Source organism: Lygodium microphyllum, chromosome 9, assembly GCF_053477565.2.
Source record: "Lygodium microphyllum isolate KBCC chromosome 9, Lygodium_microphyllum_v1.1.10, whole genome shotgun sequence".
Taxonomy (NCBI): Eukaryota; Viridiplantae; Streptophyta; class Polypodiopsida; order Schizaeales; family Lygodiaceae; genus Lygodium; species Lygodium microphyllum.
In genome coordinates this window covers 56,468,346-56,487,644 of record NC_141143.1, presented here as the reverse complement: position 1 = coordinate 56,487,644, position 19,299 = coordinate 56,468,346, and the positions used below count along the sequence as shown (strand labels likewise).

Here is a 19,299-nt window from a genome sequence, read left to right as displayed (position 1 = left end):
TATACATATCAAAGCTTTCAGCTTATCTTCCATACAACTAAAGGTTTCAAACTTTAATGCCTGACCACCCTCTTTATAGTCTTTAGGTTTTGCACTTTTTGGTATTAGGTTGTCATAGACAGGTGGTTGTAAAAAGGGGAGTCCCTTAGGCCCATTATCAGTATTCATTTCATCTGTCTTAGCTGCCATATGCCCATTAGGCTGAAAAAAATCAGACGCTGCATTTTGTACTCCAAGCATCAAATAAGGACTCTGCAAAGTATGATAACCGGGCTCTAGATCAATATTAGCATTAAGTGGGTTCCCTGCCTCAATCGGCATCATTTCTAGTGGCCCTCAAGGCAAGTATCCGTGATAACCAGTGGGTAATCCTGCCATTGCTTGAAAAACTGCCCCACCACCAAAGTAACTAGGATAAATAGCAAAGTGAGGAGGAATAGTCTGATGTGCCGCTTGTGCAACACTGCCTTGACCATTCACTCCCTAGTCTTGTGCTTGTGCTTCTTGTTGCACTGGACCTGTCTCCATATTTGGTGTCTTTTCCACATGCTCACACACATTAGAGGTTTGGCTTTTTTAGCGCTTCATGGTATGATGTGATGACTTAGCATGAGAATCCTCATTATGTGCCTTCAAAATTTTTTGCATCTGAGGATTCTTTACAAGTTGTTGGAAAGAGCCAACCATATTGAGGAGTTGTGCCATAAACAAGTCCTCCTGTTCTTGCTCCTCATCCTGTGGTTCAATCTTGATTCAATCCTAGCTACATAAGGACAGTTTAGCATGACCAAATCAACATCCCTTTTAGGAAAGCATTTTCTGTAACCATAACTCAATGATTCATGTCCAGAACTGCAGTCTGCAAATCTCTGAATTCATTGTTCTTACTGTCCAGCGTGTCCAGAACAACATCCCTTTTAAGAAAGCATCATTCCAACATTAAAACAGTCCCACAAACAGCACTAGTGTATAGACTGTGTGCCTGTTTCCTGCCTAATAAGACCTTGGCCTTTAGGTAAGGGCCTTTTTGCAGGAACTTATTTTATCAGAGCTGAAAAACCCTTCGATGGAATCAGCCCATCCTGCAGAGCATTTCCTTTGAGAAAAGAGAGAGAGATAACCAAAGGAAGTAAGCTCTACCTCCGTACATGAGTCAGAGTCAAAGAGATATTCTCCATAGCTGATGTTCTTGCAGCAACCTGCCCTCAGCTCCTCAAAAACTTTATTCTCAAATCTGCGCCTTATGCCTATTGCACATGAGTCAGAGTTGCAGAAGTACTCTCCATAGTTGATGTTCTTGTAGAATCTGCCTTCAACTCCTCAAAAACTTCATTCTCAAATCTGCACCTTATGGCTATTACGTTTTTTTTAATGCTCTTCCTCTCTCTTTTGGGAATTTATGCCACATGGCATACATGTAACAATTTTCCCATTTAAACCTTCCGGTCTAAAATTCTCTATGTGCGGTGACTTTTATTCCGAGAGCAAATTACATGTGAATCTTCTATCTTGGCCAAGCTCATTGTCCTGCACCATCTTCAGTGGCTAACCACACAGTCTTAAACCACTGACGTTCTATTCTTCAGTGTCCATTCAATATGGAACTAGTCCTAAGGCTCAGACAAACCATTAGCCCAATTTGTCCCAATGGCTGCCTCTTCTGGCCATGCAAAGTTCCCGGCTTAATCCAAGAGAACTCTAGGGGTAAAAAGGAACAACAACTAAAGAAAAGAAAAATAAAATATTTATATAAGGAAAGCAACTGCAAAAAGTATCACCACCTGGTGACAAAAGGAAACAAGTGCACTTCAACTGAAGATACCGTCTACTCCTTTGAAACTCATGAGGTACAACCTTGTATGCTTAACTTGATGGAGTTAGAGAAAGAAGCATCCATGAAGGGTGAGCATGAGGGAATGCTCATAAAATGAATTGACCAAGCTAACTTAGTCACATGGAACAGAATGATTCTTGTCAGTTGAGCCTTGGAGAACCCTCCAACTCACTCTTAAGGTGAATGTCTATCTGCTATGGAACACATTGGACTCATACTCAATGTTGGGAAAGATGGAGATTCTGATTTTCATGCCACAAGTAATGCAAGGCAGTGTCATCCAAATCCTATGGATCCATAACTCTCCGAGTACTAACTATGGGCATCATCCTAAACACTCAAATGATACCTCTACTTCTAATGCCAACAAACCAAGCTAAGTGTGACAGCGTGGTCTATTCCCCTCAAAGATTTTAACTCCAAATGAAGCTGAAAAAGGACAAAGAAAAGGCACCATGCAATGGAGCTGCACCTTCCATCCAAAGAGGAAAACTTCTTGAAATAAGACAAAGGCAAAGAAACTATGGAATGATCCAGCTAAGAAGAGCCCAAAGAAAGGTGTCCCACCTTGCCTGCAAAGAGACAAGCAGCAGGAGTGCCAGCAATAAGAGGCAACAATTCAAGTGATGCAATAAAAAAGAACATATAACTGCAAACAACAGGCATCTATAGTTGATAGACTACACAATTTGCGAAAGATATTATTCTATTTGAGAATGAGAACTCAGTTGGCCAATGTAGTTGTTCTTTCTCCCCATTATTTTTCAGGCAGCACTGTTGATGAAAAATGCATAATCAGACTTTTGAACCACGACCTATTCTACACTGTTATTCTTTCTCCCTACTATTTTGCAGGCAGCATTGTTGATGCAAAATACATAATCAGACTTTAAACCAGAACCTATTCTACACATCAATCATCCTCAGAGTGTCAATTCATTGGCAATTGCTAAGAAGGAAATCTTGCAAATGCTGAAAGAATCAGCATCTCAGAGAGCCCTTTAAGGTTGCATAGTGACAGAGGTTTCACTAAAAGCCAGAGCCAGTAAGACAGTAAGAGAAAATGCAATTTATAATTTTTGCATCTCTTGGAAGCGGCTTTGAACATACTACTCTATCCTAGTGAAGTCAGAAAGTTTGTTAAAGTATTGGTCTGCTCCCCATAAGCCCTAGCCCTAGCTAGTAGGTGGAATATTGATGCCTCATATAGGAGACATTAAAATAAAAACATACAGTGGTAGTTTTCAAAGTATTTTCCTATTCATACAAAAGACACTGTATAAGGCTTTGGTTCAGCAGACAATCCTCTAGACAGACTCTAAACTGAAACATATCTTTCATGAAGGTTGCATTTGAGCACAAAACCCTATGAAGTGATGATCACAAAAAACAACAATTATGTGGTGAGGATCAGAAAAAGCATATCAAATCCGTCTCAAGAAGCCCTTGAAAAACTCCTCAAACACATTCACAATCTCAATTACAAACAGACAAGAACTACAAAACCATGTACCTGTCATACTGCAGGAAGTTGTCTACACGTTTAAGTATCCGCTGCAAAGCTTGTAGACCCTGCCATTAAGCACATAATTTGGAGAATTTCAAAAAATAAGTTGTCATTAGAAAATACTCTGTCCATTACGTGAAATTCAACTATCCCAACCTCAAAACCCCCGTCAAGCAAATCAAGCAACCAAAGAGAGTAAGAAATGATATGGCCTCTTTTCAAAGCATCCAAGTAGCCTTGGTCTCCTGTAAGTTGTCATTAGAAAATACTCTATCCATTACGTGAAATTCAACTAACCCAACCTCAAAACCCCCGTCAAGCAAATCAAGCAACCAAAGAGAGTAAGAAATGATATGGTCTCTTTTCAAAGCATCCAAGTAGCCTTGGTCTCCTTACTGCCCTTATATTCAAGGCTCTCTGTATGGTTTCTTCCTATTGCAAAGTGGATGACAGAGCATTGGTGCGCCTAAAAAAGTTGGTCTGTAAACTGAGTTCTGAGGATCTAATGTGAGTATCCCATCTCAGTGCCTCCATAGCTCCATGAAGAAAATATCAAGGCATCTTTGATCAAGATAATCAATCACTCCACTAGGTGGGCCAAAACCCCTCTCAACCAGCAACGGTACTTCCTCCTAATCTCAAAGTATACTTGACATCTCCAGATGTAAAGCTCTTCTAACTCTACCTCTCCATAACAAAGATTGCATATCCTGTCTTTCCTGGCCATTCCTGCTCCTACCTCAATCTCGAGAGTGTATGATGATGCTTTGAAATAGCTGATAACAATCCTCATAGCACGGGACATATGCGCATCCATGTCTGGTTTCGATTTTGAGGAATAAACCCATCATTTATGAGCTAAGGAAATGATCTTTGTAGGGCTACATCTTGGGGGAAGGGGACCTGAACAAGTATCTAGAGTATGCATTTGTTCAGATCTTGTCTCAGAACCCTGTTTCTCTCCTCTCATGAAGTGTAAAGTATGTGAAGTTCTCATCATACTGGAAGGGTGGTGATCTTTTTCTATCCAATCCATGCTTCGAAAACCAATGGAGTACTGTAGAATATCATGACAAGTGGTGACTATGTGTGGCAATCCTCTGTGATGCCTCTAGAGTTCAAAGTGGCAGCCTGTCCTTTCTATTTCCCTGAGAAAAGGCACACACACAATCTAATGCCCACAAGGGGGTGGGTGCTCTGCCCTCCAAATATTAGCTGAGAGAGTGGGCAAGAGCCACACTAGCATTTCCCATGCACAGATAGGATAGCTCGCAAGCCAAATCAACAATGAAGCTTCATCACATTGGGACCTTTCTCAGTGACCCTACCAAGGATGAGACCAACCAAGTGCTCTAGTGTGGCAGCTTGTCTAGAGCCATGGATCTCATGGGTCCAATGAAACGGATGTTTGAAATAGAGCCTCGAATGCCATCAGGAGTATTGTAAACTCTGCTCTGATAATCTCATGTGGCACTGAGGATTTACTGTGAATCGTCCTGAATATCATAAGGATTCGAGGTCTCTCCAACAGTTGCCAATCATAGGTGAACAGCCTAGGATCCAAACTGGGTGCTGCACACATCACAGCAGCAGTGCCTAATGTATCAACTGAAAATGGGTCTTACAACACTGTTGCTCCATTTGTGGAGGTGCCGCATACCCTTGTGTAAGTCTGTCTTGAGCTGCCTATCTCATGGAAAAGCAGCTCTTTGTGCTGGTAAATGTGGTGCCCAAGTATATGCATATAGTCTATCATCTCCACATATTTTCGTATATAAGTGTGAGAGACCATGACCTCGGTTTTTCTCCAAGAATCACCAAGAGACTCTTTGTGTGGCAAAATCATCCAATGCATCGATGCAGCATTGTAATCCCACCTGTCAGTCAAATATCACGATCATATCATCAACAGAAAGCAGTAGAAGTGACTAAATATCCAGAGAGTGGTGCACAACTGCCACATCCTCTATCTATAAACTAAGCAATCATTTCAATGTACAAGCAAAAGAGTGTCGAGGATAGTGGACAGCCCTTCCACAGTACTTTGTATTGCATCTGACAAACTATCAGGACATCTGACTCATGCCATGACTTTCTCATTCAGTGCAATGATTCCCCATATCACCTCTAATAGTATCCTCAGCATCTATAGTCCTAGAGAAGCCAGACTCATGGTACTATCTCAAATGATTTGTAGAAATCCACAACATAACAAATAAGGCTCCTCAAGGCCAAAATATGATTTAGTGTATATGATACTGGCTGGATAAAATGGGCTCTTCTTAGCTTATGTCAATGGGTTTGAGCCCGTCACCGCTGACCTGCCACCATGCCCCCTGCTACCCCCTATTTCTCCTGCCGGTCATTGTTAACCTGCCCCCGCAACTCCAGGTCGAGCTTCTTCTCCACTGACATAATCCCAAAGATTTTTTGCCACAAGTACATTCTTCATCATGAAGGACCAAAGTGAAAAGTTATTTCCATCCAATCTGTCCTCCTTGGATACATAGGTGAAAACATCTCCTCCCTGATTTGCCATGATTTTCAATTATCAAATAAAGATGCAAAAGAGCAATGTCGGAGCAGGACTATATTGGAAATCTGAAAATTTCCAGAAATTGCAGGAAATAACTTTCTGCAATTAGTGTACGCAGATGCACTCTGTCAAAACTGTCTGTTATGCACGCAGTCCAACGTGCAATCAGTGTTCAGCAACACTGTACCAGCAAAATCCCCAAAATTTCTTGCCTCGGATTTGTCAAAACAGTTTTGCAGCGACTGTAACTGCAGTGCGTATGCCAATGTTCCTAGAAAACATAAAAACCCCAAAAAAAAATTTAAGAATGTGTCTAGAAATTGCATTCAATGTGTCCCAAACACGTTTTTTAATGCTGCGCCAGTGGCGTAGGAACCCCTGCTTCCAGAAATTGCAGATGGAATTACATTTTTTTAAAAAGAAAATTTACCAGAAACTTACGGGTTAACTAGCAGCAAGTATCAGGCGGATTGACTAGCGTTAGGCAGGCGGACAGCTATGGACCGTTGACACACGGCACAAGAGATGTATGGCAAGCACTGGCGGGGCGTGCGACTGGTGACGTGTTAACTATTGGGCGGGACGTCGCAAGCCAGCTGGCGGGCGTCAGAGCTGTGGATAGGCGAAGCAACTGACGGCGCAGGGCAGGGGCACAATCGACAAGCAAAGTGATTGACGTTGACGACTAACATTAACGTCAAGTGTCAAGCAGGTTGACTGAAGACGCTTCAAACTGACGTGGCGAAGGGAGTGTCGCAGCAGGACTGGTAGTGCTGGGCGAGGAGCTGCTAGAGATGGGCAGCACTGGTGCTAGCAAGCAAGGAAAGGGCAGGAGCTACCGCAAGGACTAAACAGAGCCAAGGCAGAGTTGGACTGTGCAAGAAGCTCCTAGAGGCTGAGCGGAGCTGGGCAGAACCTGAGCTAAGCAGAGCTGAGCCAATGCTCTGATACCAAATGTGAGGGAGGACAAGATCGAAGCTCAGCACAGAAGACCAGTAGACAGTAGAGAGTGAAGCACGACACCCAATAGGATAGACTGAAAGTACAAGGTACAACCCTTAAACCTTAGGATTGTAGGGGGGTGTTCATACCCGAACACAGTAAGTGCATGTAAGTATGAGGCATAAGCACATACAAAATAATACCATAAGTCTGGGGGAAAAAACCTCTCCTACCGAGAGTAAAAAGTGCCCCAGTGTCCTACTGATAACCGAAACTCCTATGTGAGAGTAGGCGTAAGTGAGGCGTGAGTGAAATACCCAACCCGACTCTAGTACGGAGTGGGGTGTCCACTTGGGATTTAGATGGGTGAGCAAAGGGCAAACTGTCCGTTACCTAGGGTTCTAGGTGGAACTCGACATCAACCCCACCCAACAGTTTCTTCCAGTTCTCGACTCTATTCGGAGAAAGCCGACCTACTCGAGTACTGCTCGCCTATCCCTAGCAGGGCAAGCCCTGATAGGGAACCAAGTCCTCCTAGCAAAGGTACATCGCCTCGTGTTGGTGCTTCTCATCATGTGTAGAGCAACTTCGCCGCCTAGTGGAGAACTTCCTTTGGTCTAGGTCAAACGGTGCCAGGGACTCTCGGGCCAAGGTAGCGTGGGCGACCATCATCCGGCATCGGTCAAAGGGAGAACTTGGGATCATAGACCCAAAGTATCAGAGTATGGCCCTGTTGGGCAAGCTAGTAGTCCGCGGCCTCAGATCCCACTCAATGCCTTGATTTGGTGGGCTTGAAGCACCTGATTGCAAGCCAAAGCTTTGTTCTAGTGCTGATTTTTAATCTCAGCTAAGAAATTACAGCAATGTTTGAATGCTCGACGTCTTCTACACCTTCGGGACACCAAAGATGCAAGAAGATCAAGGATGTAGCATATCGGCTAACATTACCTCCACATTGGCGGATACACAATGCCTTTCATGTCAATTTGTTGAGGCCTTTTCATGGTGACGTGCCAGAGGATATGTCTGTTGAAATCATAGAAACATAAAAGGGGGGAACAGGATGGGAACGGTGACGGGGACGCCAAACTTAGAGAACGGGGACATGGGAACAAAAACTGCACTAAATTTTTTTAAATTAATTTTAAAAAATAATATTTCATTCATAATTCATGTGGAGTACTAAAGCTAAGGTCTATAATCCACGATGACAAATTAATATTTCAATCAATTCATGTGGTGCCGTGGGCAGAGCCAAAACAGGCAGGTGAGTGAGATAATCAAGTGGTCACTTTGCGTGTAAGTTGTGTGTCACACGTTGCATTAGGACACACGTTGCCTGTTGCGTTCCTGATCAAGAACGTGACAAGGAACGTCCCACCCAACAAGGACACGATTTGGAACGGATTTTGGTCTAAAATGGAATTTCAGCATATCGAGGGGCCGTTCTAAACGTTCCATGTCACTATGGCTGAAATTCAACCTAAGGTTAATGAGGTGGATGAGACTTTGGTACTTTAGCAGATTTTGGCACATAAGGAAAGAAAGCTCAAAGATATGCAAATGAGTATGAGTTTCACCCGGGCACTGGAACCATACTTTTGCATCAACTTATGATTCATTTGGCATGCATTTTGCCTCAATTTTGAGACAAAAATTCTGGTCAATTTCAGCTCAGTTTTTTATCAACTTGAGAACCGTTTATGGTCACTTTTGGGATCAGTTTTGCATCAATTTTTGCATTGAATGCTGATCAATTTTTTGCAATGAGTTTGTGATCAGTTTAGGGTCACATTTGCAGCAGTTTGTGATCAGTTCTCAGATCAGCAAGTGATCAGATTATGCTTAGATTTCAATGGTTTACATCTGGTTCCATAGACACCAACATATGTTATAACGCCATTGATGTTTTAGCCATGGTTTATGCTTGGTTATGCTATGCTATGGTTTGGTTTTTCCAAATGAGTTGAGCTCATGAGAAATAGACATGTCACATGATAATCTGGCAATGTCTTTAAGATTCTTTGTGAGTTTTATGTTAGGTTACCACTGGCTGGTAATCTTCAGCATGCGTTGGGCATATGGAATGGTTGAACAACAATGCGCAATGTTGTGTTAACTATGATGCCTTGTGGAAATTCCAATCCATTATTTTGCTTTTGGTGTATTTGGCAATGCAATCGAGGACGATTGCAAGGATTTTAAGGGGGAGGGCTATCATGAGGACTGTTGCACATGTGAGGTGTAATTGGGGTTACAGTAAATTTACGAGCCCCAGACCCAAGAAAATCACGGGATGTCGAAGGCAAAAGTTGCTATAAGTGTTGCCACACAAGTACTTGGTGGTATTTGGTGCTAGTTGTTGTTAGCCTAGGTCATTCAATTGGCCATAAGTGTCAATTGGTAATACTAGGCAAGTGGTGTTTAATAGTACATAAGGTCAATCTAATGGTCAAAGATGGCACAAAGACACTCAAGAATGGAAGTTGCCTTGCCAATTTATTTATTGGCCAATCAGATTATTCTTCAGGGCACCGAAATAATTATTAGATTAAATTTCAATATTTAATGACTGAAAATTAATATTTAATTATAGATAATGGTGGAAAAACCATTTGGAAAGGTTGTCACTTGTCAAAAATGCCCATACAAGACTGAAAAACGTCTTTAGAGGAAGGAGAGAGGCATTTTTAGGATATTCAACTTGCAAGAGAGAGGGAGGAGATGCTATTCGTCTGATTTGCAGCCATTGGAGGACCTTCTGAGGCAGCCAAGGGCAAGAGAAGACCAATCAATAGTAGATGACAACATCTACACGCTGTTGAGACAAGGTTGCAGCAGTAAATGATTGATTTTCTTCAATTCTTTGCATCTACAAGCTGTTGAGATAGAGCACCAGCAGTAAATGATAAATTTTCTTCGGTTCTTCGTGAAGAAAGTCTAAATTTTCTCTCTCCTCAACATTCTCTCTCATCTCCGAGCCTTTCTGCAACCTTGCTCCAAAGATTACAACATTGAGATTACGAGATGCTAAGAAATTTTAAATTTTCCTGCTATAAACTGTAATCTGCCAGTAGAAGTTAGGGTTTAGCAACAGCCTCGAGAAGCAGCGTACAAGAAATTGGAAGCTCCAAGACTTGGATTCAACAAGGTTGACACTATTTTTAGCCTATTCAAGTGGAGAGACCAACAAATCATTGAATTTGGGGCATTTTCCATCTCCATCAAAGCTACTGAAGGCCAATTGATTACCCAAATCAAGGGACAAATCAAATTGAAGACTTGCTGGTCATTTTGGATAACAAGGGGAGTTCGAATACTAAAAGGGTTTAGAGAATCCCGTTGTACATCAACTTCTTTAATTAAGTTAAATAAATATCGAAAGAGGACTTAGTTTTGGGGCCAACAAGGTGTCCAATGTCCAAGATTATATGGAAAAGTGTGTATTTCAGTTTTGTCAATTTGTTAATCGTGGTAAATAATGATTAATCTGGTTATTTACCACCTTATCCGAGGAGAGAGGCTAGTTACACATGCATCTAATGGTAGTCATGTGGAAGGTAAAAGCAATTGTCTCCTCATCAATGCCTTTCTTCTGTGCCTAGCCCTTGGCCACAAGCCCGGCCTTATCTTGTTAATGGATCCATCTACATTCCTTTTCAATTGATAGAACCCACTTTGTACCAAAGGTTTTCTTCCCAATAGGCAAAGACACCAAGTCCCATGTTTGATTCTTTATGATGGAATCAAACTCAACTTGCATTGTTGCCATCCAATGCACACTATGTTATGTAACCTCAAAACATTCAAGCTTTTCATCATCAAATGTATCTACTGCCATAACAAACTCCATGCTATGTGCACCTTCATGTATATGAGCTTGCCTTCTAGTACGACCACCAATAGGAGCATCCAAATACCATCTAGGCATTTGTCTAGCCTCCTAACTGTGTACAAGCTTGAAATTCAGGACCTTGCTGAATATTCATCAACCATGAGCTGATTTTCTCCATTACCCAATCGAGCAATTGGCTGAATATTACATTCGCTTGCTAAAGCTCCAGCTGTATCCCCGAAAGAAATGGGCAACAACCCTTCAAATACATCATTGACACCCAGATATGTGTCAAAAACCAACAAGGGATAGTTCTGATTTTTCATTGAAAACCACATCTCTACTGACAAATACCTTTTTAGAGACAGGATCATATAACCTATATCCTTTGTTCTCATTACTCTACCCCACAAAATGCATTTAACAGTCTTGTTATCCAACTTCTTCCGTAGTACCTTGGGAATGTGGGCATATGCAAGACACCCAAAAGTACAAAATTTCCCAACAGAAGGTTTCCAGTTGTTCCAAACCTCAAAAGGCGTGACATTATTTAATGCCTTGGTGGGGCACCTATTCATGACATGGCAAGCACACATGACTGCTTCCATCGAAAAACTGTGTGGCAAGCTCTTTGCTTTTCAGCATACATCTAGCCATCTAGATGTGTGACCCAATTTTTCCTCTCCCCAACCCCATTCTGATGTGGAGTATAAGCAATAGTGTACTGATGAACAATGCCCTTCTCCTTCAAAAAAGAAATTCAGCATAGAGGACATGTATTCCCCCCCTTCGTCCGAACGGAAAGTCTTGATTCTGCAGCCAGATTGATTTTCAGCAAGTGCTACAAAAGCCAAAAAGGCATCATAGACTTCTGACTTTTTCACCAAAGGGTCTAGTAGAAATGAGTAAAGTCATCAATGAAAGTGACAAAATCGTAACAATCACCCAATGACTTTGCTTGCATAGGGCCACATACATCTGAGTGCACAATGTGTACCCTGGCAGTTGCTCTAAAAGCAACATCACGGGGAAACGAAAAATGATGTATTTTTCCCCAAATACATCTCTCGCATATATACTCATGAGGTCTTTCCAAGGGAAATAAACTATCCAGCATCTATCTACGCTATATAAAAATCAACCTACCATAGTTTACATACCCCATGCAAGCATGCCATAACTCCACCTGTGACATAGCAAGAGTAAGTGTGGACACTAGACAGACCGACTGATCAATTGAAAAAGCATCAACTCGTATAACCCATGATATAGAGTGCCAATCAAAACCAAAGTCATGTGTTCCTTATCTCTCACCATACATTTGTCATCATCAAAGGTGACCTACAAACCACACCTGGCCAAAGAAGAAATAGATAACAAATTCTTCTTCATGCCTCGCACAAACAAAGCATCCTGCAAACAAAGAATAGAACCATCCATGGTTGTTAACACAATCTCCTCAATGCCTCTAACAGAGTATGATGCACTGTTGGCACACTGTATAGACTTGCCAATTGGGGCTACAATAACAGATCAAACCAATCTCTGCGAGATGTGATGTGCCTGGAAGCACCACTGTCAAAGAACCATGTGCTCGCATCCTCAAGTAGAGCTAAATACTCTATCAACCCAAGAAGAGTCATAACTATATGTATAAAAACAATAGCCTCTATCTGCAACAAAGGACGCAGACTCAGTAGCAATAGAAGGTGTATCAGAAACAGACATCCCTGACTCCTTTTTCTTATTAGCTATACGCTTTCTACATTCAGTAATGTAGTATCCTGGCTTTTTGCAATAGTGGCACTTGCCCTTCTTGGCTTGTGTGTGTCTTGTTTCTTGTTGCCCTGTGAAGTGCCTGAATTCCCAGAGCTTTGCAAAGAATTTTTAGCTTGGCTACCCTTGCCCTTCTTCCTTACCATAAAAGTCTGCTCAGAGGCTATAACATCCACACCACTATTCTTTAATATCTGTTCGTCTTCTAAGAGCAAACTAACTAGCTAAATGAAAATAAGTGGTTGTGGGAAAATCCAGATGGTGAGATTCGGAGCTGTACGAAAGGCCAAGTATGAGGACAACAATGAATTCAAGGTAGTAGATATCAATTGCGCATCTGAGTAATACTCATTTACATTCATAAGTTGCTCATGCAAGTCCTGAGTTTCATTCAGATGATCCTACATAGAATCACCCTCATCCATCTTCACTATCTCAAGCCCTTTCTTCAAGAAAGAGATGTATGTCTCATTCTTTCCAGCAAACATCTGCTCTAAGGTCAGCTGCGCTTCTCGTAAAAAAGCTGCAGATGTAATGTGAGGGATGATAGACCATTGAACTGCCAATGCGATCACCGACAAAGCCTATGCATCCCATATATCCCATGCCTTTTATGCTGCTAATCTCTAGGAAAGTGGCTCAACTGGAGCAAGAACAAGCTGAGTTGCCCGTTGTCCACATCCTCTGAGAGCAGGAGCCACAACTCCGTGCCTAACTTTTTTACCGCTGACATAATCCCAAAGATTCTTCGCAATCAGCTCATTCTTCATCATGAAGAACCAAAGAGAATAGTTGTTGCCATCCAACCTATCCTCCTTGGATACATAAGTAAATACATCACCTCCCTAATTTGCCATGATAAAATGTCATTGATCAGAGAGTAAAAAAGGAATCCTCAAGCTGAACCAACTTGGAAATCTCAGAATTTCTAGAAGTTACAGCAAGTACTATGCTGTAGTTAGAAAATTTAATCACACTCTGTCAAAACCGCCTTAAATGCACGCTATCCAAGGTGCAATAAGTGCTCTGCAGCACTGAAAATGCAAAAGCCCCAAAATGCACTAAATCATTATATTTCAGACTATCATAGATATACATTTATCAATCACTGAGTTGACTGCAAAAGCCCCAAATGTTAAACCCAATATGCACAAAATCTTTGCTGTAATTGCGACTTAGACATGAGATGGAATTGATATTGCATGCCTAAGCAACAAGCCCCTTCCAGAGAACTAAATTTGAATTTAAAAATAATAAGAAATTCTTTTTACCTTGATTTTGAAAGTCGAACTAGAGTGTCCGACATCTGCTGGCTCGCGGCGTTGTGGCAAAGGTGTAGGGCAAACAGGCGGCATTGTGGCAACACACTGAGCCGGGGGTGAGGCAAGTGACAGATTGAACCACCTGTGCATGATCTATCAACGCCTGAGGTGCAACTAGGGCAGTTAATGGGGGGTTACAACTATCTCTGTTGGCATCAACAATGCAGGTGGCTGGGATAGGAGGCGTCAGCACTTACACTAAAAGCGGCGGCGCAGAGCTGGAGCGTAGGGAGCTGTGGCAACGCTGGAGGCGGACCTGCCTAGTGGTGACACAGACGACCAGGTGCTCGCAGCATATATCTAGAGCAGCTTGCCCAGCTGGCGAGCTCTGCAATCATGGAAGGCGGACATGGCAAACGAGGCACTGCAACTGGCGGCTTGTTGGTGGCTTTGCTGATGGCGGAGCTGCTAACAATGGCAGAGGAACTCGAGACGATAGCCTAGAGGTAAGTTGAGCTGAGGCTCAGCTTTGATACTAGATGTGAGAATGAAGGATGGATCAAAGCTTAGTTGAGAGTATAGTTGACAATGTAGAGTATGAGAAAACACTCAATGCAATAGTCTAAAGTGTGTGGTGCAAGTACAAAGCACAACCCTTAAACCTTAGGGTTGTAAAAGGGTGATCACACCCGAAGAGTGTGAAACACGATAAGTGCCTAAAACTATGTAATATAGACACATAAAATAAAATAAATAAATCTGCAAGAAAAAACCTCTCATACAAAGAGTAAAAAGTGCCCCAATGTCCTACTGAAGATCATTGACACTCCTCTGTGAGTGTAGACATGAGTCGAACCCAACAAGATTTCCTACTATCTACATATCCTACATAATCAGAGTCGATGTATCCCAGAACTTCTATATCCTGGCAACCATAACAGATACACATAGCTACTGTGCCCTTCAAATACTGTGTGATACCTTTGACGGCACCCCAATGTTATCGGCCAGGTGTAGCCATATAGCGTGCCACAACTCCCCTTGCAAATGCTATATCAGGGCGAGTAGCTATCATGGCATACATCAAACTACCCACTGCGGATGCATAAGGGATCTTGATCATCGACCTTTTGCTCATTAGATTGCGGACAATCGGCTTGACTAACCTTCATATGAGAAGGTAAAGCACAATCAATAGGCTTAACATCCTAGAGATGAAACCACTCAAGGACCTTCTAGATATACTCTTGTAAAGGAGCCCCTTAGAGCAATCGCGTGTAATACGCATCCCAAGAATATATGAGACATGTCCCATGTCCTTTATCTCAAAGCTCTTCTTAAGCTGACCTTTCAAGGCATCCAGCTCATCATGAGCACTCCTAGCAATCAACATATCATTCATATAGAAAATCAAAATCATAAGGCTACCATCATGAGCCTTATTCATATATAAACACAGATCCATATCACTGCGGAAATATCCTTGTAAATGCATAAAAGCATTAAACTTGTGGTATCATTTCCTAGGTACCTGCTTAAAGCCATAAAGCCTCTTTCTCAATCTGCACACTAGGTGGTTTCTCCTAGTTCAGCAAAGACCTTAGGTTGCTCCTTGTAAATCTCATTATGCAAGTCCCCATGAAGAAAAGTCGTCTTGACATCCATCTCATAAAGATCCAAGTCAAGCTAAGCAATCAAAGCGAGTACCAAATGTAGGCTAGTTATCTTCGCAACAGGAGAAAAGACTTCATCAAAGTCCACACCATGCTACTACTTGAAACCCTTAGCAATCAATCTGGCCTTGTATGCCCGCTTGGGGCATCCAGTAGTACCTTTCAACTTGTACACCCACTTGCATAGCAAAGCACGCTTTTCACTAAGCAAGAGAACTAAATTCCATGTATAATTTTTATACAGTGAGTCATTCTCTAACTGGATGGCCCTCTCCTAAAAGTGACTATCACATCTGCACATGGCCTCATCATAGGTGAGAGACTTACCAACATCTATTACCATAACATAATCCATAGAGGACTCAAACTACACAAGCTATCATCTATCTCTAGTAGACCGCATCAAAACAGACTGGGGAACCTAGACATCCTATGGAGCATCAGCGACCTGGGCCATTAGAGCATCAACCCCCGCTGCTGCAAGCTATCTAACTGGCTGTATAGTAGCAAGAGGCTCCTCCTGAAATATCACCCTATGTACCTCAACAACATGCTCATGCTACTTATGCATTTTCTCCTCATGGAAAAAAAACATTGTGGCTGTAGATAACCTTCTGAGTTTGCAGATCCCATAGGCGATAGCCCATCTCACCTACATCTCCATAACCAAGAAAGATATATTTCCTAGACTTAGGATCCAATATAGTACACTTGTCCTTGGATATAGGGCAGAAAGTCTCACAACCAACAACACGCAAAGGAGCATATGAGAGAGGTTTTCCAAACCATACCTCCTCTCCAACCTGATAGTCAACTGCAACATATAAAGACTGATTAATCAAGTGTACGGTGGTAGTAACTGCCTCAACCCAAAAATGTTGTGGTAAGCTTGCCTAACTAAGCATACTACGAATCGCTCCTGAGTTGTCCTATTCATGCACTCAACCATATCATTTTGGGATGGAATGTACTGGGTGATTAACTAACACTTAATACCCCTCTTGTCACAAAACTGCTCAAAGGCTTTAGAGACATACACTCACCCCCATTATCTGACTATAAACATTTCAGCCTATACCCAAACTGGTTCTCTACAAAAGCAAGCCAACGCTGAAATATAGCCAAGACTTCCAAGTTCAGCTTGATAAGATATGCCTAGACCTTATACGTATAGTCATCAATGAAGGTAACAAAATACTTCATGCCACCTAACGACTTGCAGGGCATGGACCACATACATTTGAATGAACGAGAGCCAATGGATTACTCATGCGTGTCATACCAAACTTTTTATGCGTATTACGTATCTATTTGTCATATAAACAATGATTACAAAACTCAAAGCACTTATAGTCAAAGGATGGAAGATCATACAAACAAATAAGCATCTTCATTCCTTTCAAGGACAAATGCCCAAGGCGATGATGCCACAGAGATACATGTGGAACTGTATCCACCGCCAAAATATGGTCAACTGACCCAGATACAAGCAAGGGGTAGAGAGTATTCGACTTAGTACCACGTACATTGATAAGATTCCCACAGATAATCTTCCATAAAGAATCACCAAAAGAAACTTCATAACTTGCATCATCTAAAGTGCTAGCCGAGATAAGGCCCTTCGTGAGAGTCGGTACATGACAAATATCATGAAGAGTAAACATACTACCTGAACCAAACTGCAGTTGGATATCACCAATACCAACTAGCTCTAATGCCAAATCATTTACCCAAACGGACACATCCAATCAAACTGCAGTAGGAGTGGAACCACTCGCTATGAGGGGTTACATGAAAGAAAGCCCCTGAATCTATCAGCCAACACTGAGTATACCCTGATAAAGCATCAATCGATTAGCTATGAAATATCAAGAGAAGAAGCTGCAAGTATGAAATCATCATTAGAATCATTATGCACGACATTAATCTCTTCAATCTTAACGCTGGACTTGCTAGGAACAATGTTGCAATCATCATTTTTGTCATGTACTTTACCCTTCCTCTTTTCCTTCTGCTTGTCCTTGCACATTTTATGGGACTGGGGCTGAATATGCCCTACTTTCCCATAGTAATGACAAGTCAATGAGAACTTACGACCATAGGACTTACTGCAAGACTATCCACGTACTTGAGAACAAGTCCTACGGCGGTCAAAGTATGAGAGGTACAAGAAGCATCAAAATTATTTCTATTAACCTCTTCATTCAAGAGTATACCCTCTACATCCTATAACTTCAGCCCATCAGTAGGCATCTTTACATACATAGTAGTATGAAATGTATCCCATGATTCAAGCAATGCAACCAAGAGGAACAAAGGGGAAATATTATCCTTGAATTCAATCCCGTGCGAAAACAAATTGCTAAGAATAGAATAAAACTCATTTAAGTGGCCTGACATGTAAGTGCCCTCCTTCATGCGAAGGTCCATGAGTTGTTTTAGCCAGTACATCTGAGAAATAGGGCTTTGCTTGTCATAGACATTATGAATCTTATCCCATAAGTCCCATCCGAACTGCCCATCAGAGACAATACTATAGAACGCCTGCTTAGAGAATGATAATATGATGATGGACTTACATAGCTCATCTAATTCAACCCAATCCTTTGCATCAATATGCTCAGGCTTGATACCCTGATGTTTCAAAGGCTTAACCTACATTTTCTACACTAAAACTTGTCAAATTTGAACCTTCCAATAGCTGTAGTTGGTGCCATCCAATTTGCTAATATTAAAGATAGCACTATCATTGGAACCATCAACCATATTGAGACCAAGTAAATGCACAGAAGAGAAAACAAGTTAATGTAATAACTTGCAAATCAGCCCCAAAACCACTACTAGATCAAGCTAAAAACAAGTAGTACTAATCAACTAATGACCTATCCACAAAAGTTTCAATGCGAAGAACTGTCAAGAGGTGACTGCTCACATAAATAGTGCAGTAAACTGCAATTACAGCATGCTGAAAATGAAGTACAACAGTAAGAGATCAATGCTAAAGAGGGGCAATCGCTAATACAAGACAAACTACAACTACCAAGGGATAGATTCAACTAGCAGTGAGTGAATATGCAATTGGAACCAGGAACTATCAAAGGATCAATGTGTCGGACTGAGATACATCCAATAGGCATAACCATCATGCATAGAGTGGGTCTCGCGGGTAACAAAAGAGACCAACCAAAGGCACAACAAATTGAGCAATGTAATGGAAGCTCAATACATAGCCAACCAAGATACATACACCACTGACAACATCATGACAGAGATAGGCGGCGGCCCAAAAGTAAAGTCAGATCAGCCCACAAAGCATCAACTACGTACATAAAGCATTATGAGAGCATGCACATATCACCAAGTCCCACACGGTCTCACTATAAGACCCTCAAGCTCAACTATATAACCACAATGCTCAATGTGACATCCAAGTGTCAAGAAGCAGCTCCCATTGGAACAAAAATCGAATGCCAAACGAGCAAACAAAGCTCAAAACATCATGTGGAAGGCATCCATACATCCAAGATCCAAGTAGCATATATCCGGAAGCATCCGATCCAAATAGCTTGCAAAGCTCTTACTAGAGCATTAAAAGATCATACATAACAGTGAATGATAACCAATGTGAAGAGTCAAAGATCCAATCTCAGCTCAAACACATGTGAAGAGCATAACCAAGCATGTAATATCAATGGTATGTCCTAGTGTAGTGTCCAAAGTGCTCAAGAAGCATCCAATAACAATAGGCATACAAGATCCGTGATAAAAGGGCATTCAGCACTGCTTATTACAGCATTAAAACAACCTCTATAGAATTGAGCAAAAGAGTACTCAAATCAGTCCCATAGCATTCCCAGACATTGGCGTAACATCCCCATATGATCTAGCATCAAATAGACATCTCGGGAAGCATAAGTAACCTCCAGACAATGAG

The 19,299-nt window shown here is 41.7% G+C and overlaps 1 protein-coding gene across 4 annotated transcripts in view; it reads right to left on the bottom strand.

The window, feature by feature from the left end:
• TAF2 (TBP-associated factor 2) overlaps positions 1 to 19,299 on the bottom strand; it is a 187,117-nt gene that overhangs the window by 23,903 nt on the left and 143,915 nt on the right. For all 4 annotated transcript variants that reach the window (XM_087684576.1, XM_087684577.1, XM_087684579.1 and 1 more), the window contains exon 21: positions 3,348 to 3,406. In XM_087684576.1, coding sequence (XP_087540702.1) covers positions 3,348 to 3,406 — 59 coding nt within the window. The remainder of the gene's footprint in view (positions 1 to 3,347; positions 3,407 to 19,299) is intronic.